Consider the following 26,920-nt stretch of genomic DNA (forward strand, 5'->3'; position numbering starts at 1 on the left):
ACAGACCATCAACCCGAAAACCAGGAGTAACAGTGTTTTGACGTAATGAGAAGCGGAATTTGCAGCCAATTTTAAACGATGAGAAGTGTCTTCTGTGGACACTGGAGATTTACATTGTGATTTTTATTAAGGGACTGAAAAATAAAGGTTACTATGTCTGTCTCCAGCAATGATAAAAAAAATCACTGAATGAAGAAACTTAAAACTGGAAAACTCCTCTCCCTTTCTCCCAACAATCAGCAAAAAAGGGAATATACACTAGACAACCCCCCTTCAACTGAAAAAAAAACTTTCTCCCATCAACAACAGATGATCAATGCTTTTAAATTAATGGTGGACAGACCCAGATCGCCATAGAGTCTTCGTTCCCTTTAAACTAAGTACAATGAAATTCTAAAATAACTCTTTTCTGTAGATGTTACATTATTCAAATAATACTCTTGGTAGTTTTTGCTTTTAAAAAGTGTTTAAAACAGATCCCCAAATGGCAAAGGCATGGGGACCCTATTTATAAAAGAATTTAAAATAAATCTAACGTCAAAGAGATGGGGAAAATAACTGCAAATACTGGAAATATGGAACAAGAGCGGAAAACCGTGAGAAACAGGCAGCAAGTCTAAAATGCAGGGGAGAAAATGTTAACCCCGCTCTTGTGTTGCTCTCAGCTATGTCCCACAGTTACTGTTGCCCTTCCCAGCTGTAGAGGAATTGCGGGTGCTTTGAAGTGATCTGTCACTCTCATGTTCTGAAGAAAGCCCCCTCTGCAGAAGGAGGGAGGCGGTGGGAGACACATTGCTTAGTCTGGGCGAATGTCCGTCCTTCTCTGACAGCGGTATCCCTTTTTGCCTTTTGTGAGTTAGTTACTCATTTACTGTGACAAACATTGCCTCTGGCGCCGGAGCTTAAGATTGCTAGCAAAGCACAAATTGTTGCTTTTCTTTAGAGTAGTCCTAATGTTTTAATGACTTTGCAAACTGTCATTTTTGCGAGCCTGCAGAAAGTAGAACTCTGCCTCTGTCATTTAGTCAACAGCCACCGTTTTATTCGGGTGACCTTTTGAGGACACGCGACTTTCTCACAACTTGCCAAAATATTAAGGTGAAGATGGCTGTTCAGAGCAATCGCATGTACAACAGTTTTGATACGATAGTTATCGGAGCAGGAATCCAGGGATCTTACACAGCCTATCATCTCTGTCAAAATAACAAGACACTGTTAATAGACCAGGTATGTGTGTTCAAGTGAAGTCATTTGCTGAGGTGTGAAATTTCATCCACATTAGACTCAATAGCTTAAAACAGCTGCAGGTTAAAGTGACGCAGTGCGATACCAGGGAATTTAAGTGGGCGGGAAACATTGGAGCTTTAGTGTAAGTTGCAAATCCAAATGTACACACTTTTCAACAGCTGCTACAAGGAGAAAATTAAACTCTATTGCCTCCTTACCCTTAGCATTGACAACAAGTAAAGCTATCTTAAAAGAAGCACGTGTAGGCTATGCACACTCAATATTTAAGCAAATTGACTGAGCTACAGTTGGCAGCTCAGTTATCAAGGTCATCGGCATAAAGTTGGGCAATTGGTTAAATGAGTTCATTATACTTAGTGGAATTCCAGGAAGGTTGCCATTGTTTTGGGAATTGTATTATCGTTCTGAAATGTTTAGAATAGTTTAGAATGACTGAATAGGTCAAATTCAGCTTTTACCGCATTAGAATGGAAGACTTTTAGCATTCTGGTGGTTGCATACAGCAATTCTGTTCACTGTTCTAAAACTGTAACTCAGTAACTTTGGACCAATGGTCTTGTCTATATTGTAGGCAATTTTTGTCAACTATGAAATCTGAAGGGCAGAGGACTGTCACTCTTTCCATGTGCCAGCTCTCTATCTGCTTCTTCATATTCCCCTGCCTTTCCCTTTTGAATTTCTCTTTTTCAAATGCCAGCCCTGGCTCAATGGTGAATTAGCTTCTATTGAAAGAAGGTTGTGGATTTTAGGAGCAGGTGTAATGTGGAGTTCAGTCAGGTACATGCATCATAGTGAAGGGTCCCAGAGTACGTGCTACTCACATCTACAAATACAAGAAGCGTTCGTAGCCAGTCGCACAGGACTCGAACAGATGATAAGGCAGAATCTCAACAACTGAAATAAGAGCAGAAAATGCTGGAATTATTCAGAAGATCGGGCAGTGGAAGGAGGAAGGCAAGGTTAGCCTTTCAAATCACTTTGTCTTTAATTTGGTTTTCACAAAAGAACATTGACCTGAAATATTTAGTCAAACTTGGGCAAGGAAACCTCCTGCTGATTACCACATGCAGCCCTCCCTCAGCTGAAGAATCAGTGGCCCTCCGTGCTGAACACCACTTGGAAGAAGAACTGAGGGTGGCAAGGGCACAAAATGTACTCTGGGTGGGGTACTTCAATGCCCTTCAAAATTCACTCAGTAGCACCACTACTGACTGAGTTAGCTTAGTCCTGAAGGGCACATCTGCCAGATTGGCAAGTGGTGAGAGAAGCAACAAGAGGGAAAATTCTACTTGACTTCATCCTCGCCAACCTCCATGTCCCAGATACATCTGTCCATGATGGCATTGGTGAGAGTGACCACCACACAGTCCTTGTGGAGGCAAAGCCTTCACACTGAGGATACCCGCCACTGTGTTGTGTGGCACTGCCACCATACTACCATCAATGCATCTAGCAGCTCAAAACTGGGCACCCATAAGGCACTGTGGCCTATCAGCAGCAGCAGAATTGTATTCAAGCACAATCTGTAAGCCCAGGCATATCCCTTACTCTACCATTATAATTAATCCAGAGGACCAGCCCTGTTTCAATGAGGAATATGAGCATGCCAGGAGCAGCTCCAGATATATCTAAAAATGAGGTGTCAACTGGAGAAAATACAACACAGGTCTACATGCATGTTAAACAGCGGAAGCAGCATGGGATAGACAAAACAAAGCAATCCCACAAGCAGCGGATTCAACCAAAGCTCTGCAATTCAGATCCAGTCATGAATTGTATCAGACAATTAACTAACCGGAGGAGGAGGCTCCAAAAACATCCCCATTCTCACTGATGCGGGAGCCCAGCACATCAGTGCAACAGTCAAGGCAGTCTCTTCTTCATCTTCAGCCAGAAGAGCCAAGTGGATGATCCATCTTAACCTCCTCATGAGGTCCCCACCATCAGACAATTTGATTCATTCCACATGATATAAAGAAAGAGCTGGGGACACTGAACGCAGCAGAGGTAATGGGCATTGACAACATCCTTGTGGTATGACTGAGGACTTGTGCTCCAGAACTAGCTGTGCCCCTAGTCAAGCTGTTCCAATACAATAAAGCACTGGCATCTACCTGATGTGGAAAATTGTCCAGGTATGTCATGTCCACAAAAAGGAAAAATGCAATTTTGCCATTTATTGCCCCATTTGTCTAATTTCAATCATCAGCAAAGTGATGGAAGGTGTCATCGACAGTGCTATTAACTGGCACTTACTCAGCAATAACCTGCTCACTGACACTCAGTTTGGGTTCGCCAGGGCCACTCAGCTCCAGGCTTCATTACTGTATTGCTCCAAACATGGACAGAAGAGCCAAATTCCAGAGGTGAGATGGGAGTGACTGCCCTTGATATCAAGGCATCAAGAAGCCTGGCAAAATTGAAGTCAATGGGAATCAAGGTGAATGCTCTCCTTTGGTTGGAGTCATACCTAGCACAAAAGAAGATTGTTGTGGTTGTTGGTGGTCAGTCATCTCAGCCCAGGACATCATTGCTCAGGGTAGTATCCCTGGCCCAACCACCTTCAGCTGCTTCATCAATGACCTTTCCTCCATCATAAGGTCAGAAGTGGGGATGTTCGCTGATGATTGCACAACGTTCAGCACCATTCGTGACTCCTTAGATACTGAAGCAGTTTATGTCCACATAAGACAAGATCTGGACAACATTTCAGCTTAGGCTGATAAGTGGCAAGTAACATTCATGACACACAAGTGCCAGGCAATGACCATCTCTAACAAGAGGGAATCTAACCATCTCCACTTGACATTCAACAGCATTACCATTGCTGAATCTCCCATCATCAATACCCTGGGGTTACCATTGACCAGAAATGTAACTGGACCAGCCATCTAAATACTGTGACTACAAGAGCAGATCAGAGGATGGGAATTCTTCATTGAGTAACTGATCTCCTGACTCCCCAATGCCTATCCACTGTCTACAAGGCACAAGTGATGGAATACTCCCCACTTGCCTGGATGAATGCAGCTCCAGCAACACTCAAGAAATTCAACACCATCCAAGGCAAAACAGCCTGTCCACCATTGGCACACCATGGCAGCAGTCTGCCATAAGATGCATGGCAACAACTTGCCAAGGGTCCTTCGGCACCTTCCAAACCTGTGACCTCTCCCAGCTAGAAGAATTTGGGCAACAGATGTGTGGAAACACCGCCACCTGCAGAATCCCCTCCAAGTTACACACCATCCTGACTTGTAGCTATGTCGCCGTTCCTTCACTGTCGCTGGGTTAAAATCCTGGAACTCTCAACATAATGGCACTGTGGCTGTACCTACACTCCACGGACTGTGCAGCTGTTCAAGGTGATGGTGCAACACCAACTGCTGAAGGGCAGTTAGGAATGGGCAATAAATGCTGGCCTTGTCGACCAACCCCTACCTCCCAAGAACGAATGTTCAAAAAATTAGATAACCACCTTCTCTCAACAGATGGCTGCCTGACACATTAAGTGTTTCTCACGTTTTCTGTTTTAATTTTAGATTTCCAGGGTCTGCACTATTTTGCTTTTAGTTTCAGAATGCTGAACATAATCTTCCAGCCCTTTAGTCACCTTCGAATGGCCTTGCCAAAACAGGTGACCTTCATTTAAATATTACGCTTCACTTAAATTAAGCACAGTGTTGTCTGTTTCAGCTGGGTTGCACTGGCTGCTGCTTTTGCCCGGCTGGAGGGAGCTTCAAAGAGAACACACATGAATGAGCTGTGAATATGGGAAGAGGTTTTCTAGCCATTTATTTTTATTCTTTAGCTTCACAGGACACTTTTTTGATACTGGTTTTTGTTGTTTTGTTTTGTCATTTCTCTGAAAACTTTTTTTTTCCCATCTATTGGAGTTTACTGTTTGTGGAACCTAAAATCATCAAGTGCTCGGTGCTCATTCATCGAAAAGCTGATTGTCGTTGGAACGTTACAAAGCTTTGGCAGAACGAGAGAAGCTGTAAGAGAAGGGTGCTAAAAGGAATTACACACAGAACCTTTCAAGGGACCAACAAGACATCGAAATGGAATCTGAACATTGCTGCCGTTGTCAGCAAGTCAAGTTTAAAATTATTGATCAGAGTTGCTTTCATGCAGCGTTTGCATATCTGCAGGATTCAGGGTATAAACGGTGCAAAATGAATAAGGCACGATCAGGAGGTCAGCACTCATCAAATCCAGATGACCCGACAATGACTGAAGGAAAATGGTTTTGCGGGCTCTGGGTTAATAGGGGCGCCATTGCAGACTGTACAGTCCTCGTGACACCTGCAGCCATAGGGACAGCACTTCTAGTGGTAGTCAAGGTCACCTCCACTCTCAATGTTTCATTTTATGCCTCCTTCCAGATTAGGCCTCAACCACAGTGACCACCTGTGCACTACCTACACATTAATCAGTAATCATTTATCAGTACAGATCAGCATAGCTACCACTTTGATCTTCTTTACCATTGAATAGCAAGAGCAACATGGCATGACTGTTCAATGTGACTGCACTGCCGCATTCCCCAAAATGTGAAGGTCATTGTGGCATTCGTTTGATAATTGGTTGGAAGGCAGGTGACAGAAAATAGGGTTAAAGGGAACATCCTCTTATTGGTGGGATTTGTCAAGTGCTCCTCCCAAAGGATCTGTACAGGGTGGGCAGAGTGCTCAGCTTTTCACCTTTTATATTAATGACTTGGATTAAAGAATGGTGGGTTGTACATTCAGGTGTACAGTGACAATAAGTTTGGAGGCACAGTAAATTGTGTAGGTGGGAGCAGTAAGTTACAAAGGGACATAGACTAGAGGCAGATCGAGTTCCATATGGGATGTGTGAGATCATCGACTTTGGTTCCAAACCAGGCCAATCAGAACACTTCTTTTGCAGAAAGAGATAACAAGTAGCCATACTGGTACTTGCAAACCTTTGAGACAAGGGTATAGGGTGACATCTTTTTCTGAATCTATCTTCTCTTGACCTATTGTCATCTATCTAGACCTATCATGGCCTATACTGACAAAAGAGGAACATAAGTAGAGAATGCTCGCCCCCCAAGACACACCATCGGACAGAGTTTTCAATTGAAGATGCTGTTGGGGTGACTTTGTTACATTTTCACCCCGTTTTTCAATGCGAGTGGGCAGTGGTCAGACAAAAAAAATTTTTAAATGCTGATTTTTCTGTCAGATTTGATTTTCAAGCGGGCCTCAATTTAGATAAATTGCTTCTATCAGAAACAGGTGGCAGTATAATGAATATATTTAACTTGAGGGCCCTAAGACACAATTATAACCAGGGTGCTATTTTTGTCTCTACCCACATTGTTAAATCCAGACTCTCAAACCACCCACAAACCATGTAGCCGTGAAGCAAATATTTCGGTGGTATTTGAAGGCATCCTCGCTACCGCCAGGCAAAATGCCGCAAGGTTCTACGAGACTATTTTTAAGCTACTTAGACCTTTTTCAAAAGGTTTGTAATGCCAGTTGAACATTCTGCACCGATTTCCAGTCACACATCGATTTCCATCTTCTGGTAAGTCTGTTCTGGCAGTAAAGCAGAGTAATGGCCTCAGGAGGAGGAAGCACATAGGGGACAGCAGTAGAATGAAGCATACTCCCAGGCCCAGAATGACATTGGATGGTATTTCCCGTGCCCACTGGCATCAGCAGTGTTTGGCGGTGTGAGCAGACAACATGGCGAGAAGGCCAAAAACCGGTTTCAGGACGTCGTGAAACCAGTTTGCAGTCGTCTGTTCTGCCCTTCAATGGCGGGCCGCATTCCCCGCTGTCGGACATTGGGAACTTCATTGTAATACATCTGCATATCATTATAAGCCTAGCTCGCTGAAATCATCCCCCCCAACGCTGGATCATCCGAGCATCACTGTAGGAAAGTGACATGCGCTTGACGAGCTGCACTTCAAGGTTTGTTTGCCTACCTCGCTTCGGGCAGCACCCACAGTCATCAGCGCCTGGCTTCACAGGCAGCACCGCATCACTTTCACGGGGGTTCACGGGCAGGTCTCTCCCTGCCAGACCAGCCGTAAGGCGGGGGTGGCTTTTCAACGGCTGCAGGGCTAGGGCTTGTTTGGAGACGGGGGAGAAGTGGCCTCAGGCAAGAGAAAAGGCTGCAGGATGAGGGCTGTACTGGGGAAGGAGGGTATCCCAGGGTGTGTGGGGGGGCACATGTTGATCTGTGCAAGTGGCCTTAAGATGATGAGGGCTGAGGAGGCAGTCTCCAGAGGAGGTGAGGCCAGATGGAGATGTGAGGGTGTGTGTGAGACAGTGAATGGTGATATCCCTTGAGCTGGCAGTGAGTGAGATGCCAGTGAATGTGTGATGGGCTTGAGTGTGTGAGTTCAGAGTGATGAGATGGTTTCCTTACCCTGGCAGCACGAATGAGATCATTCATCCTCTATCTGCATTGGATGGCCAACCTCTTCTGTACAGCATTGGCACTGACCACCACTGCCATTGCCTAACAAGTGGGAGTGGTAATGTTGCTGCCCCTCCTGTGGCCAGAACAGGGATAGAGGACCTCACGGCGGGCCTCCACATCGTCCACGAGGTGTTTGAAGGATGTGTCACTAAACCGGGGCACTGCGGCCTGCTTGCCTTTCGAGGCCATATCTTCTTAGCAGCAGCCCTGACCTGGAAGCACCGAGAGGTGTGCGTGCGGCTGCACTTTAAATGTGGTGCCCAGCGAGACGAAGCGGCGAGGTGATGGCGTGGCGGGCAAATCGGAGTCCGCCCACCATCAAAACGGTGTCTTTCCAGGGAATGCATAATTCATTAGGCAGGATTGGGATGATACAGTGTGAAAAGCCTCCATTGCGGCCAGCCAGTAAAGTGTCCTTTTTCCCGCCTGCTACCACATCTCGTGCAAATCTAGGGCAATTCCACCCATTATTTCAGCTCTCTCGGAAGTGGTATATAAGGAGGCGGGGCTTCACTGGGGAGGTTGACCAGAGTTGTGTCACCACCATCTTGAAGAGGACTTACAGTCAACTGCTGCAGTGAGAACAGCACCACCTATGGCAGTAAAGGTCACTACAGCTTTCAGGCTCTACCTCTGGCTCATTCCAGGCTGCTACAGAGGATATAAGTATCACTCAATTTGCAGTGTTCGCACTAGCATTAAGCAGCTGACTGCTGCCATGTTTTCTAATGCCCCTTTCCCCATAGACATCGCGAAACAGCAGGATGGAATTCCATGGTTGCATGGATTCCAGAATTCCCCAAGGTCCAGGGCACCATTGGCTGAACCAATGTCACTCTCCAGACTTATTTAGATAGTTAGGTGTATGTATTGGCACAGCCGCCAATGGAGGGTGAAGGGAGGATAGCTTCAGAAGAGACCAGAGTAAGAGGATGGAGTATTTGAAGTAGGTACTTGTAGGGCTACAGGGAGGGAGGGAGGGAGGGACAAAGCCGTGGAGGGATTTAAACACGAGGAAGAGAGTTTTAACTTTGAGGCACTGGGAGTCAATGTAGGTCAGTGAGGATAAGGGTACTGGGTGAAAAAGACTTGGGCTGGGATTTTATTGGGCTGCAGAGAACTTGCTGGGAGGAGTGGCAGTGTGGGGCAAGTGGGCGGTGAAGCTTAAAATCGGCTGGGATGGTGAGGGAAGGTGTGCCCTCTGCATTCCTGGCACCGCTGGCATTTTGCCAGTGGCAGGAAAGGTGATGGACAACTTTTCACCCTTAAGCCAATTGAGTAGTCAATTAAGGGCTAGTATTTTACCAGTGGTGGATGGGCACTTCACCATGTAAGGAGACTGCCAGGTATGCCCTTGCAAGCCCTCCTGATCGGTGAGTGTGGCCCACGGAGGGGGTCCCCGGTGGAAAGGCCCACCGCCACTACAAGACCCCCCCAGCCCCGTGCTCAAGAACTGCTCATTGTTGGCTGTCCCAGACCTGCTGCAGTCCGAGCAGTGGTCACTGCTGGGATGTAAGAGTTGCTGGCCATCCAATTGGCTGGCAGCACTTGGGAGTGTGACCTCATCCCATGAAGGGATGGAAGCCCATTTGCAGGCAGTTATTTGTCTGATGATCGTAAAGTCCAGTTGGGGCTTTCCTGGCTGAGGCAGGGCTACCCCGATGTCCTGAGTGGTGGACGGGGTCACCGCTGTCCAGTAAAGTCTCAGCCCTGGCGCCGAGCAGGATATGGGCAGCGGAGTGTTAGGTGACCTCCAGTTAATGAATGGTGGAGAATGGAAGGGCAGTCGAGAGAGCATTGGTATTGTGCCTAAAGGTGGCAAACCCAAGGATGAGGGTTTCAACAGGTGATAGGCTGAGTTAGGGGTGGAGGCAGCCATGTTACAGAGGTGGAAATAGGAGGTAGTTGCAATGGAGAGGATTCATAGTCAGAAACTCCACCCGGTAGTTAATAGGATGTAAACACTCTTGCTCAGTCTAAGAGAGTAGCAGGGAGGAGGAGTGGAATTGGTGACAAGGGCACTGAATTTGTGGCAAGGGCTGAAGGTGAAGGCTTTGTTTTTACCAGAGTTTAACTGGAGGAAATTGCAGCTCATCCAAAACTGCCTTGAACAACAACACAGGGACCACGGAGAGGTCAAGACAGGCGATGGAGAAGTAGATTTTGGGCATCACAGCATAAATGTGGTAGTTGCCTTCTTGAATCATGAGGACTACAACTCCATTATTCTGCAACTTCTGTTTGATAATCAACACATTATGCAGGTCTGTGGCTGCCATGATGCTTCAGTTTTATGTGAATCCTGGATCCCTCTCTCTTTGCCTCTGCCAAGGGAGTGAGAGGCCAGCTGCTCAGAGACCAGGGCTATTCCCTGAATACTGGGTTCGTAACTCCTCTCAAAAATCGGAAGCTGAACTGGGCAACAATCAGATCCATGGATCGACTCGAATCCTCATTGAGAAAACCATCGGAGTCTCCAGGCAATGTTTTCATTTCTGGGACAGACCTGCTGGCTCCCTGCATTACCGCCCGCACACAGTATCCCATAGGCTAATGGCTCTCGCTGCATGCTGCACCACTTTGCTCTGCAGCACAGAGTCACAATTTGACTGTAATCTGCAGTATAAGGGAGAAGGCACTGATCGGAGAGGATGGTGAGAAGCAAGAGGTTCCCAACAGTTGGCCTGCGGCCAATGTGTTTATTGCAGCAGCTCAGTGAATGTCAGCAGAACAATCCCTGCTCCCCGACATTAACAGTCACGTCCAATATCTCTCCCAGTCCGCCCACAGTCAAATCCTCCCAAAGGTAACATTACAGCTCATGACAACTAACATTGCATGGCCACCAGCTACTTCAGTAACACACATGGAACACAGAGTTTCAAAAAGGATCATCATTCTCTCCTTCTCCAGGTCTGGTCCTGTTGGGTCAGCTCAGCAGCTGCAAGAGACAAACTCATATTTAATAGATTTGAAATTCTGCAGATCAAGCAGTCTCGTAGCAGTGTTCTCATTGATATTCCCCATGCAAATTTCAGTGCATTGATTTGACATGGATTTATCCTTTCTTCTTGTGGTAAGTTCAACTGGATTTCGATGACAAAGTGCTTTTCCACAGCGAAAAGGGGAAAATCAGAGGCAGCCCCGTGACTCTTGCACATCTCCTGTTTGGGCGGTTGGAAAACAATATTTGGTCTTGGGAGCAGACCTCTTGTGTAGAGTTATGTCCTGTCGTATGTGCTGTGCCTGGAGGCAGGTCCTTGGCTCATTGTTTGCTGCTGCTTGATCTGAAGTGGATTTCTTGTCAGTGCTGGTTTGCCATTGCCTCCCACTCCCAGCGGCAGGGCAAGGAGGCAGGTCCCAAATCTACCTCAGTCAGAATGAAAATCAAACCTGCACTGTTGGCATTATTCTGAACCACACGCAAACCACCTAGCCAACTAAACTACCTGCACCCACCACCCCACCCCCAACCTTGTGTAGAGTACAACAGGACAAAAAAAAATATGATGGTTGATAATGAATATTACAATTTATTACATGTTAAAATGGTGGCTTTCAAATCAATTACAATACAGATAGGTGCTTTAATTAACTTGGTACTTGTATCTATTCCCTGAATGTGCAGAATTGTTCACCGATAAGACAAATAGCAGCAATTTAAGAATACCGCTTTAATCAAACAAATTTAACAGATTAAAAGGGTCTGTCGGATTTTTCCTTTTTTGTTTATTTTCTTCACACACCAAGAAAAATCACCAACCAATCTCAGTGCTGGCAGGCAGTTTACCCAGCTCCTGGCACCTGTCAATGCCAATCCATCACTGGTTATTAAGAGTTAGATGGGACTGTCTCAAGGTGACTCATTATCCCTTCGGCAGATGTCTCCCAACAGCGCAGCTAAAACTCGAACCCACCATTTGCAAGATCACTGGCACTAACCCATGTTCTCACACAGTGCAACACGTGAGTTTTGTGAATTTGTTGCAATCAAGTGATAACCTAAAAAAGTGTTGAAGCAGAAATCCTTTTGTCTCACATTATATACTATCCCTGATTAAAATATGATTTTAGAAATTGGGTTATAAGTAAACATATCTTCTCCTCCACAATTATTAATGTTTTCCATGTTCGTCATACTAAATAGCGATAATTACTTTTTTAATTTCACATGGCGACAGCAGCACCTGTAACAAACTTAGATGGGTCTGCATTAGCACACAGCACTGTCGTAATTCAGATTCAGTGCCATAATGCAGCTAAATGGGATCTGCTACAACTGCTGCTATAGACAGTCTATAGAAATAAGAATCTAAACACGATTCCAGAATCAGAGATGTATAATTTTAGCACGTTTAATCACATAGCAGACTTTGAGTTAAATTGACTTCACTTGTTTAGAGTGGAATTGGTCTCTGCCCGCAGTAGTGAAGCAACAGCCAATTTTTCACCGCATCAGTTTTTATTTTCCATAGACTTGGAAGATATTGGCAAACCTTTTAATTCCAAAACAAGTAAAAATGACAGTGAGTCTAGGAAATGAGCCTCTAAAAGCTTTTGAACTATCATTGTGCAAGCATGGCAAAAAAAAGGTCAGCTGCCAATTCGGTATAAGCCAGTTTCTACTGGTGTAGACCAATTTCACCCCAGTGACTTCAGGGAATATTATTTTCAACGCTTCAGGCAAATCCTGCATCTAGAAATCTGACTTAAAAATAATTCTTAGCTGTATTTTAGTGAATTTTCAAAAGTCATGATGTCCTTCAAAGAGCTCTATAGGAAAGCACAAGCCAATATCAGTGTTTAATCATGGCTCTGTATAAGTCTGAGGTGACAAGCCTAAATCATGTTGTGGCTCTGTATCATTTTGATCCAGTCACGTGAGGACCAGTAGTTGGCTGGGTACAAATTACAAACAGATCCTGCACCTCTGAAGAGGCTGTAAGTTTGCTAGTGCTGGTGCTTCATCTTTGTGCAAAAAGAGGGACATTTTCCTAAATAAAGTTGTGCTTGCTTTTAACCTGCTTAAGAGTCCTCGAATGCTACGTTTTTGACCTGCTATACATTTAACAGCCCTAGTATGCTGTGCGTACTAAGATGACATAAATGTAATTTTCCTGAAACGTGCTGGCAAAATTTAAAAGCTGCACAGGCAAAGCACACAAGAAAAGAGTCAACGCAGACCCTTGTTCTGCTATTAGCACATTCTGCTTTCGTACCTTTGTACCACTATCAGCACCTCCGTTAGTCCTTACCACTGCCATTAACACTCCCTTTGCCTTTTTGTCCATGACATCTTGCTCAGTCTCTCCTTAGTCCCCACCTATCGCTGGCCTTCTATCCAGCTTCACCTGCTCCAGCCCCCCACCTTAAACAGGATAAATTCCATCATATTTCTACTTCTCTTTGGCTCTGAAGAAGGGTCATACGGACTCGAAAGGTTAACTGTTTCTCTCTCTGCACAGATGCTGTCAGACCTGCTGAGCTTTTCCAGCATTTCCTGTTTTCATTTCAGATTTCCAGCATCCGAAGTATTTTGCTTTTATCACAGTTCACTGTTTGGAAATATAAGCCTGAATTTTTCCCATGTCGGGCGGGCTCGGCGGGAGTGGGAGTGGGGGCGGGGTCAGTCACGGAGCCCATCGCCGCCCGCGATCGGCTGGGCGCCACCATTTTACACGGGCAGACCAATTAAGGCCCGCCCAGCGTAAGATGTGAGTGGTAGTGCAGCGCTACCTGTGCAGGCGGGGGGGAGGAGGGAGAGTCAGGGATAGCGCTCTTTCGCGGAGGGAGATTGAAGTGCTTGTCAAATAAATAAATAAATGGATCGAAAATTTAATTAAACATGTCCCATCTCATGTGACTATGAGACATGAGATGGGACACGTTTTTATATTTCGGACTTTTAAAAAATTTAATTCATGAAAACTTTAGGAAACCTCATCCCGCTCGTGGATGAGGTTTCCTAAAGAGCGTGAAGGCTGCTTGGCCTTTTTGGCCTGCCCGCCAACCTTAAGGTTGGACGGGCAGCGTAAACAGTAACATTAATTAATTCGTTAATGGCCTTAATAGGCCTATCAGTTATCGATCCCAGTACGCGCCCGCTGAACGAAACATGGCGAGACAGCGCAATGACATCATCGCATGTCATTTTACCCACCGGTGTGTCGGGCCTACCCCCGCACTCCGACTGAAAAACCCAGGCCATAGTTAACTTTTTGCAAGATGATATGCAGCAGATGTAAGTTAGTATTTAAGAAGTTTGCAATAGATTTAGAGGCTTAGCAACATTCTATGTGAAAATTGTCATGATCACAGATCATAGCCCCAAGTTACTTACGAACATATTGAACTTTAAAGTAAGACATATATGTCCTTTTTTAATAAAAAACACAAGTCAAAGCTGGCTGAGACTGTAAAGTGCTGGAAAATTCCTATATGGATTACACATGACCAACTAGTCCAGAGAATGGAATGTCACACCTAAAAAGGTGTCAAGGGCTACTTCAGACAGACACACTTCAAAGGAAAAGATGCGATGCAAAAACTGAAGGTAATCTCCTGTGGTTTCAGAGGTAATGAACACTGATTACCATCTTAGCAGAAGGCATCTCCTGTGAGTGTTATATCCCAGACTGTGGACGTGACCTAAGTTGAAAGAAAGCAGTATCTGGGCGAAAGGCACTTTTGTTTTTTTCCCTTTCTGGAATACACAAGAAAAGGGGTTAAAAAGCCAACTGCAACCCTAGCTCTGTGTCCTAGTTTTGGTGTTCCAGGCCTGGTGAGTGAGGACGTACTGCAAAGGTCACAGCTGAAAAACATCAAAGGCATCCCTGCACTTGCAGGTAAAAAAAGTCCCCTCTCTCTCTGATTGCTGGGAGCAAGTCACACGTCAACGAAGCCACAGTCGAAAAGGAAACAGGACAACTCCTTTCAGCTAACCTGCAGAACCAAGAATCTCCAAACCCACTGCTCAACTGACAAAGTCAGCTCTATCGGAATCATTCGACTTAACGGCCGCAACGTTTCATTATCTACTCCTCACGGACCAGCCAAAGACTGATTCGTATATCTTTTAACTTTGATTTCTGGATTCACTTCCCACTTCCAATCTGTGTGTATGTGTGTTGCATTTTTATTATTTTTTCTTGCGTTTATTAGTAACTAATAAACTCACTCTTTCTTCAACTCAAGGCAGCCTGGTTAAATTGGCTCCTTTTAAAACACAAATACATTTGGACTGGGACAAGGTTATCCAAGAGGGAAGGGATCCTTTTTTAAATTAACCCTGTTGCGACCAACTGAGGGGGTCGAATAAAGACATGGGGTCAGTTCATTTGTTCTCACCCGGGAGCAAAACAATTTGAGGGAACCTCGTCCAGAATCATAACAAATTGGGGGGAACCTCGCCCGGGGACCCAGTCATAGCAAAGTTGGTAAACTTGTTTTCTCCTTTAAACCTAACATTGGTTACCGCTTCTATCCATGTGGAAAGAATGAAAATGTTCCTACCACACAATAATCACGTATCTTGTAATTGTGCAGCATTTGTCAATTTTACACACAGACAAAAAAATCATTAGAGAACGATCATGTAATGTAAACAGTTTTGTTCCACTCTGCCCTACTTTTAGTAAAGAAGAAGTCAATAAGTCAACACAAATTTCATGCATGGAGAGGTAAAGTACAGTTTTTATCTAATTCCCTATATTGTATGTATTGTGGAACCATATTTTATGAGGAACAGATTTAAGATACCAGCTGATTTAACTTGTGGCCTGCAGTCACTGCCAAATGTAGTAAGCAGTGTCTATTTCCCTTTTTGATCTGATAAATATATTTCTTTTGAAAAGCTAATCCTCATTCTTGTGAAAATTGATATGTATCTCTGTGCTTCCAGTTTACCTTGCCACATTCCCGTGGAAGTTCTCATGGGCAAACTCGAATTATCCGGAAAAGCTATTTCAAAGCTTACTACACACAGATGATGACCGAGTGTTACCAGCTCTGGAAGCAACTGGAAACTGAAGCTAATGTTGAACTGTTCAGGTAAATTAGCCCCCAAACGTTTCCACATTGGGGAATTCCAGCCATAAAAAGAAATAAGAGTTAAATGCTGTACAAATAGGAGTGAGGGTATGGGCTTTTGAGAGTATTTTAAGGGACTAGGCATTACAGGAGTTAAATGGCCCTAATACTTTCTCCAAAGCTACTGTTCTGCAAAAACACACTGCTTTGGACTGCCTGTTGACATTTGGCAGGCGCAGTGTCACATTATTGCAAGAGAGGGGGAAGAACATTAAGTATAAGAGCTGACTACACCCTTATCTGTTATCTCTTTTTATGTCTGTGCAAACTTTGAACAATGTCAAAATAAATGACCCCTTTTCTATTTTTAGCATTAAGTTTTGCTAGATTGCACCTTAATATTAAGGTTGCTAGCCTGTAGGTTTATTACTTTAGTTTTATTTCTCATCGGTTAGAATGAGGAAAATAGTAGGTTAAAATCTAGATTCTATTTACGGTTAGAACTCATCTTCAACATCTTGGGTTTCATCATCAGCCATGAAAACAGAAAAAATACCACAGAAAGTAGTTGAGGCCAAAACATTGTACGTTTTCAAGAAGGAGTTAGATATAGCTCTTGGGGCGAAAGGGATCAAAGGATATGGGGAGAAAGTGGGAGCAGGTCATTGAGTTGGATGATCAGCCATGATCATAATGAATGGCGGAGCAGGCTTGAAGGGCAGAATGGCCTACTCCTGCTCCTAGTTTCTATGTTTCTATGTAAAACCAGCGCAGAAGTTGCTTATGTTGAGGTTAAAAAGCAAATAAATCCTGTGGTTGACTACAGAATTTGCTGTGCTCCTGTTTGATGGATTTATTTGCAGTCCTGCTTTTGAGGTGTATCCTGGAAGGTTTGGGCTATTCTCAGTGTAGAGGCACCAGGAAAGGCACTAGATGGGTGTAGTTGTGTATGTGAGTAGGAGAAACGGGGAATGGCTCATGCCTTCTACTCAGACGGCAATAACGTCTAATATAATTCTCCATTGTACTTTGTAAACTGCTGCTCAAATAATGTGTTAAGTCATAACTGTTATTAATATGGACAATGAGTGGACAGTTCAAAGCTACTCCAAGTTTATCACATCATTACTTTTGTTGGAACATCTCAAATCAGTTAACACAGAAAAAGTGCCCTTTGGAGTGCAGTGACTACTGCTTTCCAGACAAGCTAGCACTACCATGCTTCGTTTTGCAATGTGGGTTAATTGAAATGACTTTGAATGAATGCGTGGATCAGAAGAATAGTCATTGATCCTCCCATCACAAAGCTTCGCTGATGTGTTCGCCTCAGCCTAAAATTTGTGTGATATTTCAAACACATAATGAATTAAAAGCAGTCAATATAGTATGAGATTGGGGAGTTTCATTATCCAAGTATCCAACCTCACGGAAGCAAAGTTTATATCAATCTTATTCCTGAACAAAAACATGATGCAGTACTGGTAATAATCAAAAGACAATGACCTGGATTATGAGGTAAGACCTTTGGTGAGGCTAATGGTTCTAACCATTATTAAGGAGCAAATCAGACAGTAACGGTTCATAAACAGTTAAATGCAGAAAACAGGAAGTTGCTGTGCTAGTGGCCCCAATTCCCTAGAAACTTTGTTGTTAGACCTTAAGACGTAGGAGCAGCAGCCGGCTATTTGGCCCATCGAGTCTGCTCTGCCGTTCAATGAGATCATGGCTGATCTGAGAATCCTCAACTCCACTTTCCTGCCTTGTCCCCATAACCCTTGATTCCCTTACTGATTAAAAATCTGTCTATCTCAGCCTTGAATATATTAACGACCCAGCCTCTACAGCCCTCTGCAGGTAAAGAATTCCACAGATTAACTACCCTTTGAGAGAAGAAATTCCTTCTTATCTCTGTCTTAAATGAGCACCCCCTTTCTCTGAGATTATGCCCTCTGCTCCTAGATTCTCCCACACGGGGAAACAACCTCTCAGCATCTACTGTCAACCCCCTAAGGATCTTATATGTTTCAATAAGGTCGCCTCTCATTCTTCTAAACTCCAATGAGTACAGGCCCAACCCACTCAACCTCTCCTCATAAGAAAATCCCTCCATACCCGGGATCAACCTGGTGAACCTTCTCTGGACTGCCTCCAATGTCAGTATATCTTTCCTTAGATAAGGGGACCAAAACTGTTGACAGTATTTTAGGTGCAATCTAACTAGTGCCTTGTGTAGTTTTAGCAAGACTTCCCTACTTTTATACTCCATTCCTTTTGAAATAAAGGCCAACATTCCATTTGCCTTCCCTATTACTTGCTGAACTTGTATGTTAGCTTTTTGGGATTCATGCCGGAGGACTCCCAAATCCCTCTGTGCTGTAGCTTTCTGCAGCCTTTCTCCATTTAAATAATATTCAGCTCCTCTTTCTTCCTGTCAATATGCATAACCTCACATTTTCCCACATTATATTCCATCTGCCAAGTTTTTGCCCACTTAACCTGTAACTAACCTTTAACCTGTCTATATCCCTCTGTAGGCTCCTTGTGTCATCCTCACCACTTGCCTTCACACTTATTTTTGTGTCATCCGCAAATTTGGCGATAGTACATTCACTTCACTCATCTAAGTCATTAATATATATTGTAAATAATTGAGGCCCCAGCACTGATCCCTGTGGAACTCCACCAGTTACAGGTTGCTATCCTGAAAATGTCCCCCTTATCCCAACTCTCTGTCTTCTATTAGTTAGCCAATCCTCTATCCATGCTAATATACTACCTGAACACTATTGGCTCTTATCTTATTAAGCAGCCTTGTGTGCGGTTCCTTATCAAGCGCCTTTTGGAAATCCAAATATGTCATCTACTAGTTCCCCTTTATCTATCCTGCTTGTTACCTCCTCAAAGAATTCTAATACATTTTTCAGGCATGACTTCAGTTGCGCCAGAATCTCTTTGAGGGACTCTGTATTGAAATACGTAGAAGGTCACGAAGTAGCTGTATTTATGTGATAGATACGTAGTAAACTTGCCATAAAAGCTTAGGACTCGTTTGTTTCACGAAAACTAACTTTTAAAATCGAGCAGTCTATTTCCTTCTGATTTTACTTATTGTTGGAGATTTTTTTTAAATGTAATTTTTTTAAACAATACTTTATTTCCATCTCTCTTAGTGCTCTCTCTTGTTCCCATCATTCTTTCTGTATATAATTTGGCATTGAATTAAATATTGTAACTTACACTTCCTGGTTCAGACTGCATTGCTCAAAAATGATTCTTCAATCTGATTGGTTAAGGGGATACAAAGTTGCTTCTCTGTCCACACTGGTCCCAAGCCCCCTGTAGAGTTTGCTGCACCAAAATGGCTCTCTTGACTAGAGAACTTGCATGATTCAATGAAATAGCCCGAAAATCTGTGGCTAAGTGTAATGAACTGCTGGCACTGTTTGTTTATTACTGGTTGCAAAATCTGGCCTAATGTGCACACATTAAGATAGTAATAACGAAAGAGCTGCAAGGTATATTTGTGCCCATAATATATTGTTTGTAAACATTCTGCAGATATTTGAACTGGGCGGAATGTTACTGAGATTTCCAGTCATATGGTAGGACCATCTCCAGGGAATCTAAATGAGGTGGCACATTTTCCTGATGAGGCATGCAATGGACCATATTTGCCATCATGTCTGCTATTTTATTTCAGCTACGAGTGAGGGCTGAGTTCTCAGCTCACCCGGCAACAATCTGATTTCCCCATTAGTTATTTTTTTTTCCTGGAAATTAAGAAAGTTCCATCGGCAAACTGCCACTAATTTTCACTCTGCTCTTCATCCTTTGCTGTTCTTCCTGACTCCTTCACCTAACAATGCGTAACCCGCCCACTCACTCGCCCCTGCAGTTCTGCCCTCCCCCTTCCTCTCTTGCCTGCCTCCCACCTTTCCTCTTGCTACACCTCCGATCTGGTCCTCTCAACATTCATTTCCCTTGCTCGTAACTATCAGAAGTTGATGGCTAATGCACTGGACAGACTCCACTCCTCTTCGTGCTCCTCTAAGTTCCTACCTTTGTACACTGAAGATAAGAACTACTATCTCCTCTCCTGAGAATTCCAACCTACATTATATGTAGAGGTGACAACCTGGGACCCTAGCGCTGGGAATGACATGAAGAGAAGGAGCCAGACCTGCCTGCACACTAATCATTCAACTCTGAAGAGAAAGAGTGGAAAAGAGGGAAAAGTGAGGTCGTGCTGTGCTGATTTGTGTCAGAAAATGCTGAGATGCTGCCCAGTCCCTCAGAAGGCTGATGCCAATCATCAAGATATCACATTGGCGTCTTTGATTATCTAGCTACATAATGTATCCAGCAGCAGGCGTCTAATCTTGGACATAATGCTACAATTAATTTTGTTAGCTCTTGCCTGAGGTAAACTAGAACGAAAATGGCTGCTGAAGAAGAAAAAAAGAGGCAAAACGATTGTATAAAATTAGACAATTAGCAGGTGACCTGCTGTGTGTATCCAGCATTTTCTGTTTTTATTTCGGATTTCTGTAGTATTTGGCTCGTGGTCCGATGAAGTTGCAGGTTTCCCTTGAATTTTATTTCAACTCAGTTCCACATAGGCGACATTTGCTGTGCTTTGGAACTGCAGTGCGTTAATGTAACAAATTTATCATCAACAGGAGCAGAATGGGAATTTGCACAACTTTTTCAAGATTAGACGAGTTGAGTATTGGGTACAACGCGTTGTTAAATGTGTGCAAATCGTCAGGGCCTCGAAAGACTCGGTCACCAACTGGATTGTTCCATAGGCAAATCGTAAATTTCTGATGTCGTCAGGGACTCTTCAGTCCACTCCAACTGAGTGGCTTTCAGTTGTGTCTCACATTTTGCTGTGTGCCATTCGCTCTAATGCAGTTGTGCACTGTGAAGGGGAAGAGATCGCTGGCTGGCAACACCCAGCTTCCCATTCACAGTGACTTGGAAAAACCCTTCACAAAAGCGCTTAAAAGCATGCCAACCATTCTGATAAACAGCAGTTAATATTCATGCAGCTGGTATCAAGATGGACGGAACCATGCAGCATAAAGAACTCTGGTTTCAATCTTCCTCGAAGACAGTGGACAGAATCCACCCAGAGCATGGATAATGGGGCCACCGGACAACACAGAGTGCAACTGTGGCCACGAGTCCCAGGTCAAGCAAGACATCACATCAACGTATCCACTAAGATATGTTGTGAACACACCTCATTTCTCCTCTTGGCATCTCAGGAGGCCATCGAATGGATAGCCAATCTAGACATCTCATTATAAGCCTTTATAAAGTGACCATATGGTCAATTCCAGTAGATTGATGAATCTTTCCACAGAATGGATGGGGGCACCTCAGAGTAATTTCACGGGGTGGGGGTGGCACAGAGACAAAGTGAAGGAAAATTGGCATTATCATTCCCGCATTGCAACAATGCACAGCAACTTGGAGACCGCAGCTGTGTAAAAGTCTGGGGTTTAGATTGCCAGACCTGCTGATTGGCAGAATTGTTTTTTTCAAAAATCAAGTTTTATTAAAATAAATCTTCTGCTTCAATCATTTCAAAGTGCTTGTTCTTGGCAAAGAGTTCCCCTGTTAGGGAGGTACAGTCCTGTGATTTGTATTCACTCGATATATTACTTTAAGCGCATTCAGCTGAAGCTTCTTACTTCCCCTTGCTTTTAAACAGCAACCTGACCTAACAGAACTTTCTGAGCAATTTGAAAGTTAGTGTCATTACCCCTGAGGAATGCAGATCAGATGAGCTTGGAGTAGGTTCCAGTGAATCCAGTTCGGTCACGTACAATTGTTGAGTGGGTTTCCAAGCTATTCCCCAGCTATTCTGTTAGTACATCTTCCATTTGCCTCCTTTTTCTACTACACCACGTTATGCAATGCAGTCAGTTTGAATAATTGATGAGTGAATATTTCTGTAAAATAAGCATTGAAAATCCCAAATTATCTTCGGCCTGCACCCTTACTAATTTTTGTTAAGTAAAGTGTATTAGCTGTAAATTCAGCTTAAGCGATTCTTTTTCTTTTCAAGTAGGTTACTTTGGGCTGAAAATAGAAAATGTACTCACTTTCTGCTTGATGTGTTACTTAAATCATTATTCTTCAAACTGTAAAGTGTTATCAGTTCACATTCTAACAAATCCTCGGTTGAAAACATTAATCATGTACGAGATGTGAATTCTTGATAAGAATACATTTTTTTTCCTTAAACCAACAGTCAGAACTAATATTTAACTGGGTAAAGCTCATTGAATGCTCACTTCAGTAGTTCCTTAATATCGCTTGAGAGCATGTTTACTGAGTTTGTGAAAAGCAGATTTTAAATTCAAAAAATAGGCGTTCAAAAGGCTCAGAAGAAGAGTGCTCACAATGCTTGTCTTACAATTTAACTTACAGTCACACGCCCCAGGGCAGCCTGACATACAACACACCAACAATAAATTTGCAGTGGACAGTTATGCTGTCTCACATCAATAGATAGACTCCCATTGATGCCAGAGAAAGACATCCTGCAACAACTGCTGGTATTGCAAGGAACCTACAGAATAAACCCCATGTTCTCTAATTATGTGACTACACCACTGGTATTGTTTAATTCCCTTGGTTAATTAAATTTGCCTGCTATCTTCCTGTTCAGTACTTATCTTCAGTAATTGTATTTGCAGGTTTGCTATGATTAGAGCAAGCTGGGTTATTCATTGTACATCACAGATAAGTAAGAACCTTAAATTCTGACTTACTTTGAATTTCATTCATTAAACCCCTAAACTCAGTTTCACTCCCAAACAAAGGGAAATTACAGCCAAAGTCATGAGGACTGACAGCCTAGTCTCGAAGCAACGCCCAGTATTCCCCCCCTAACCCCCATCCCCTCCAGCGCTGGCATGTTATATTAATCTAGTTTGAAGTGAATGTCTCAGACCTTGAGATTCAAATACACTTTATGCTCGTAAGGGGAGTTTAAAAATGTTAGTTTCATAATAATCTTGAAGACTCAACAAGGACATAAATATACCTTTAGTGTGAAAATGAACCAGAGAAACTGAAATCAGCCGATTTAACCCTCTCCATTTTTAGTCACCTGAATTCAGGCATGGGAAAGCCACCCTGTCCTGAGACAAGGGGCCTAATTTAATGGTAGATGTCTTTTTAACCACGAGTGCTGACTACAGCTCAGGGAAGCGATGGTTACATTATTTTAAAGTATTTTTTTTTCTGGATCAGGAGGAGCCCCTTCTGGCTCCCCAGCTACCTTGAGCCGCCCCTGTCCTGTGCTTCTCGATACAATACAAAGCCGACAATGCCTATTCAACTTAACAGAACGTACGAGAGGCAACAGCAGCACGATTTAAAATGGTGTTTGATTGAAATAGTGGGGCATTGGAAACCATGATAATGTAAATAAAGATTATTTGCTAGACTTCCTGGGCCATGGCAGGCTCACACTGATCATTTTTAGAGATTAACTAGTGCGCTTGTGGTGCACATTCCCAGAGAAAATAATTGCCTTTGGGTCAGTTGGCATCTTTGAAAGGTAACTGCATTGATATCTGTTGAGATGGAAGACCGAGGATTACAGAGATATGAATAGCTCTGATTGGTGTTTCTCAGCAGGTAGGGAGAGGGACGTAGTGCTAATTAAAATGAAGTTCAGTAGGTGGTGTGGGCCACGTGTTTATGATAGAATTATCAAACACTGAGTAAGTTTTAACTTTATCAGTGCTGGATGTATAACCGTGGGCAGAATATTTAGCTCGCTGGACGGGCGTGCGCTCGACCCGAGCGAGTGTAAAATGACACGCGATGAGGTCGGACGAGCGTCCTGATGTCATTGCGCACGCGCACGATATTTCGGTTATTATCACGCGAGTTAGCATCACGCCCGCCGACAATTAAGCGGCCAATGAAGGCCATTAAAGTTATAACTAAAAGAAATTTTTCACAGCCCGGCCAACCTTACGGCTGGCGGGCGGGCGAACCAGCCAGGCGGCCTTTGGATTTTTTGGGAAACCTCTTCCACGGGCTGGACCAGGTTTCGATCAGTGATTTAAACGAGAATTTAAAAATTTCAAACTAATTCCTGACATGTCTCTGCTCATGTGACAGAGTCAAATGAAGGGACGCGTTAACGTTTTTAAATTCTTTACTTCTTATTTTAAAAATCCTCAGCCCCACCCCGAGGCAGCTCTGTGCCTCAAGGAGCTTTTACCGCGCACACTCGCGTGCCTGTGCGAACCTCCGCACTCACGCCCCATCCGGCCTCACGCCAGCAGCGCTGAGCTTCTCAGCGCATGGTTCATGCTGGTTGGCCGTTAATTGGTCAGCGGGTCAGGTGTCTATTGCACACCCCGGCCACTTCTTATCTAGTGAAGTCAATTGGAAAGGAGCCCTGAGGAACATGACAATAGGCATCAAGAGAACATAGACAGGCTGGTGGAGCAGGTGGACACATGGCAGGTGTGACTCAATGCAGAGAAGTGTGAGGTGATGAATTTTGCTGGTAAGGTTGAAGGGAGACAGTACATGCTAAATAGTACAATTTTAAAGGGGGCGCAAGAGGAGAGAGACCGAGGGTGCTTTGTGCATGAATCTTCAGGATAAGTGCACAAAGATGGTTTAGTAAAGCAGTTAATAAACCACAGGGGATCCTGGGCTTCATAGAGGCATAGAGTACAAGAGCCAAGCAGTTATGCTAAACCTATATAAAACACGAATTCGTCCCCAGCTGGTGCATTGTGCTCAATTCTGGGCGGCAGATTTTAGGGAGGACATAAAAATGCTGGAAATACTCAGCAGGTCCAGCAGCACCTGGGGAGGGAAACAGGTTTCAGGTCTGTGACCCTCCACTGGGACCGCCCCAGTGTGTTCTGTTTTTATTTCAGATTTCCAGATCAGGTAAGGATGACAGATTTCATTGTGTTTTTATGACAATCAATGATCGTTTCATGGTCAGTATTATTGAGGCTAGCTTTATATTCCTGATGTATTAATTAATTGAATTTAAATTCCACCAGATGCCATGGTAGGACTCGAACCCATGTCCTCAGATCATTGGCCTGTGGGCCTCTAGATTACTAGTCCAGTGACATTACCGTGATGCCACTATGAAAAAGTTACACCAAGTCAAATAAACTGTAACTGGGGTTTTAAGAGCATGCCAAGTTCACAATTACTGCTAAACAGCCCTACTGGCCATGAAAAACTAATTTTATATCTGTGGAATGTCAAATTTCTCCATTATGATAAGATTCAGATTTTAAAAAATAATTAAAAAAAAAATCTACTTATGATATTTCAGCTTGCAACTTAATCTCCTTTTATGACCTCATGCCGATCATTTATCTCAGTGTGAAAAATTTTACTTAAAAAGCAAAAAAAAATTCAGTGCCTTTTACTTTCTGGTTTGCTGTCTGTTAGAAAACCTCAGTGTGATTGGCTGCTTCCCCTTCTTGATTACATCACTGTTGCTGGATGCCAGAGGTCCCCTACGGTCATTGCAAAATAAAGGAAAAAAGATGAAATTCCTGCCAAGGTGATAGCTAGATCTTTGTGGGCAACTTTCTTTGAGGTCAGCGGCAAGCGCCCATTACCCTTGCGGGATCATGGAAAAGAACACTGAAATGTATTTTAACTGCGTGGGGTGGTAGGGAGAGAGGGGGTGTTATTTATTGAGCAATCCTAGTGCTGCAGCAAGATAAATGGTTTGCCTGCTTTTCAACTGGCAGAAGGTGGAGATGGAAACACAAGCAGCTTCTCGAGGGTCGGGCGGTGGAGAGGGCGCAGGGAGGGGTGCATGGAATTTTATTCTATTTAATAATTGTCCCTAATAGAAACAGTTTGTGAATAGGATTAATGAAGCATACCTGAGTGAAGATCTCGCCGTCCTAGATTCAAACAACCCTTTATCCTAAGTGGAACTGTGGAAAACAGCAATGGATTAAAGTTGTTGTTTTCTGCATTGTTGCAATATGCGTTTTGATGAATTTGTTGTAGCAATCTCAAATGTTTTGCGTTATGGTTCATTATGATGTAAATACAAAAGACAGACGATTTCCTACTTAACCTGCTTTAGGCCATAATCTATCATGTTATATGTTCCAGTTCTGTGTTGCAGTGTGTCAGTAAGCTTGAGATGCAATTTAAGTAATCTTCATCCAAAGCTTGGATGTAAATTTCCTGATTAGCCTTTCTATCACCTTTGGTCATTTCACACAGCATTTACAAATTGTTTTTTTTCTGTTGTTGACACCTATACTATTCCCCCTTGTTTCTTGTTTATCTAACCTTTCTCAAAGAAAATTTAGCCAATGCCAACAACACTTGTACTGAATAGCTGGCTGCATGGTATGTTATATTAAATTGTATTACCTTCCTGTTTCTATGTTGTCCTCTCTGCTATAGGAGAGATGGATGCTTTGCTGAGCAAATGTGCATAGCCGCTATCAATATAAATCTGCTTTAAAGAGCAGTGGACGATTCCCCGTGCATTTTTCTTCCCTCTGTGGTCAAACGTTCATACCATAAGCCATTCATCCAAGACCCAGAGAAAAAAAATTATCCAGCAAAGAATGTTGTGGTCTGAACAAGGCCAAGGTTCAAGCCAAGCAGTTCTGCCTGGATGATTTGGTCAAATTTTCCCAGAAATGACCCACGGTTTTTCTCCAGGCGGCCTGGACACATCTGAATGAGCAGATAAGAAATAGAACAGGAGGCAAATTGAATTTCATACAAATCATAGGCTCCCCTGACGTCTGGCTGATTAAAGCAGTGAGAGGCTGAAGCATCCAAATCAGAAAGTTCCGAGGTTCAATCCCTAATCTGTGATGTTAGCTGATCTCATGTTGGGTATTGGCAATTTGCCTCCAGATTGGGATAGGAGAGTTCTACTGAGGTTCCATCTGACCACTAGAGAGTGACTTTGGCTGCACGGTCCACTAGCACACACTGTGGAGATGCAGTTATGAAGAGTTGCCACTAGGGTCCAGGTATCAGAGAACGACTATGACCCTTGCAACCAGACCCAAGCAAGCATCAACATCTTCTGAAAAAGTAGGAAAGAGGGGAAGCAACTGATGGGGAGAAAAGTAAAAAAAAATACATTATCAGTGAGCGGTTCTATTGTAATGTATTT

General features: G+C 43.6%; 1 protein-coding gene across 1 annotated transcript in view; it reads left to right on the forward strand.

The window, feature by feature from the left end:
• Positions 1-896: 896 nt before the first annotated feature.
• Positions 897-26,920, forward strand: part of pipox (pipecolic acid oxidase) — a 69,646-nt gene continuing 43,622 nt past the window's right edge. Inside the window, exons 1-2 of the mRNA XM_078547970.1 lie at positions 897-1,227; positions 15,617-15,765. Coding sequence (XP_078404096.1) covers positions 1,105-1,227; positions 15,617-15,765 — 272 coding nt within the window. The 5' untranslated portion in view covers positions 897-1,104. The remainder of the gene's footprint in view (positions 1,228-15,616; positions 15,766-26,920) is intronic.

This window comes from Cetorhinus maximus, chromosome 9, assembly GCF_964194155.1.
Source record: "Cetorhinus maximus chromosome 9, sCetMax3.hap1.1, whole genome shotgun sequence".
Taxonomy (NCBI): Eukaryota; Metazoa; Chordata; class Chondrichthyes; order Lamniformes; family Cetorhinidae; genus Cetorhinus; species Cetorhinus maximus.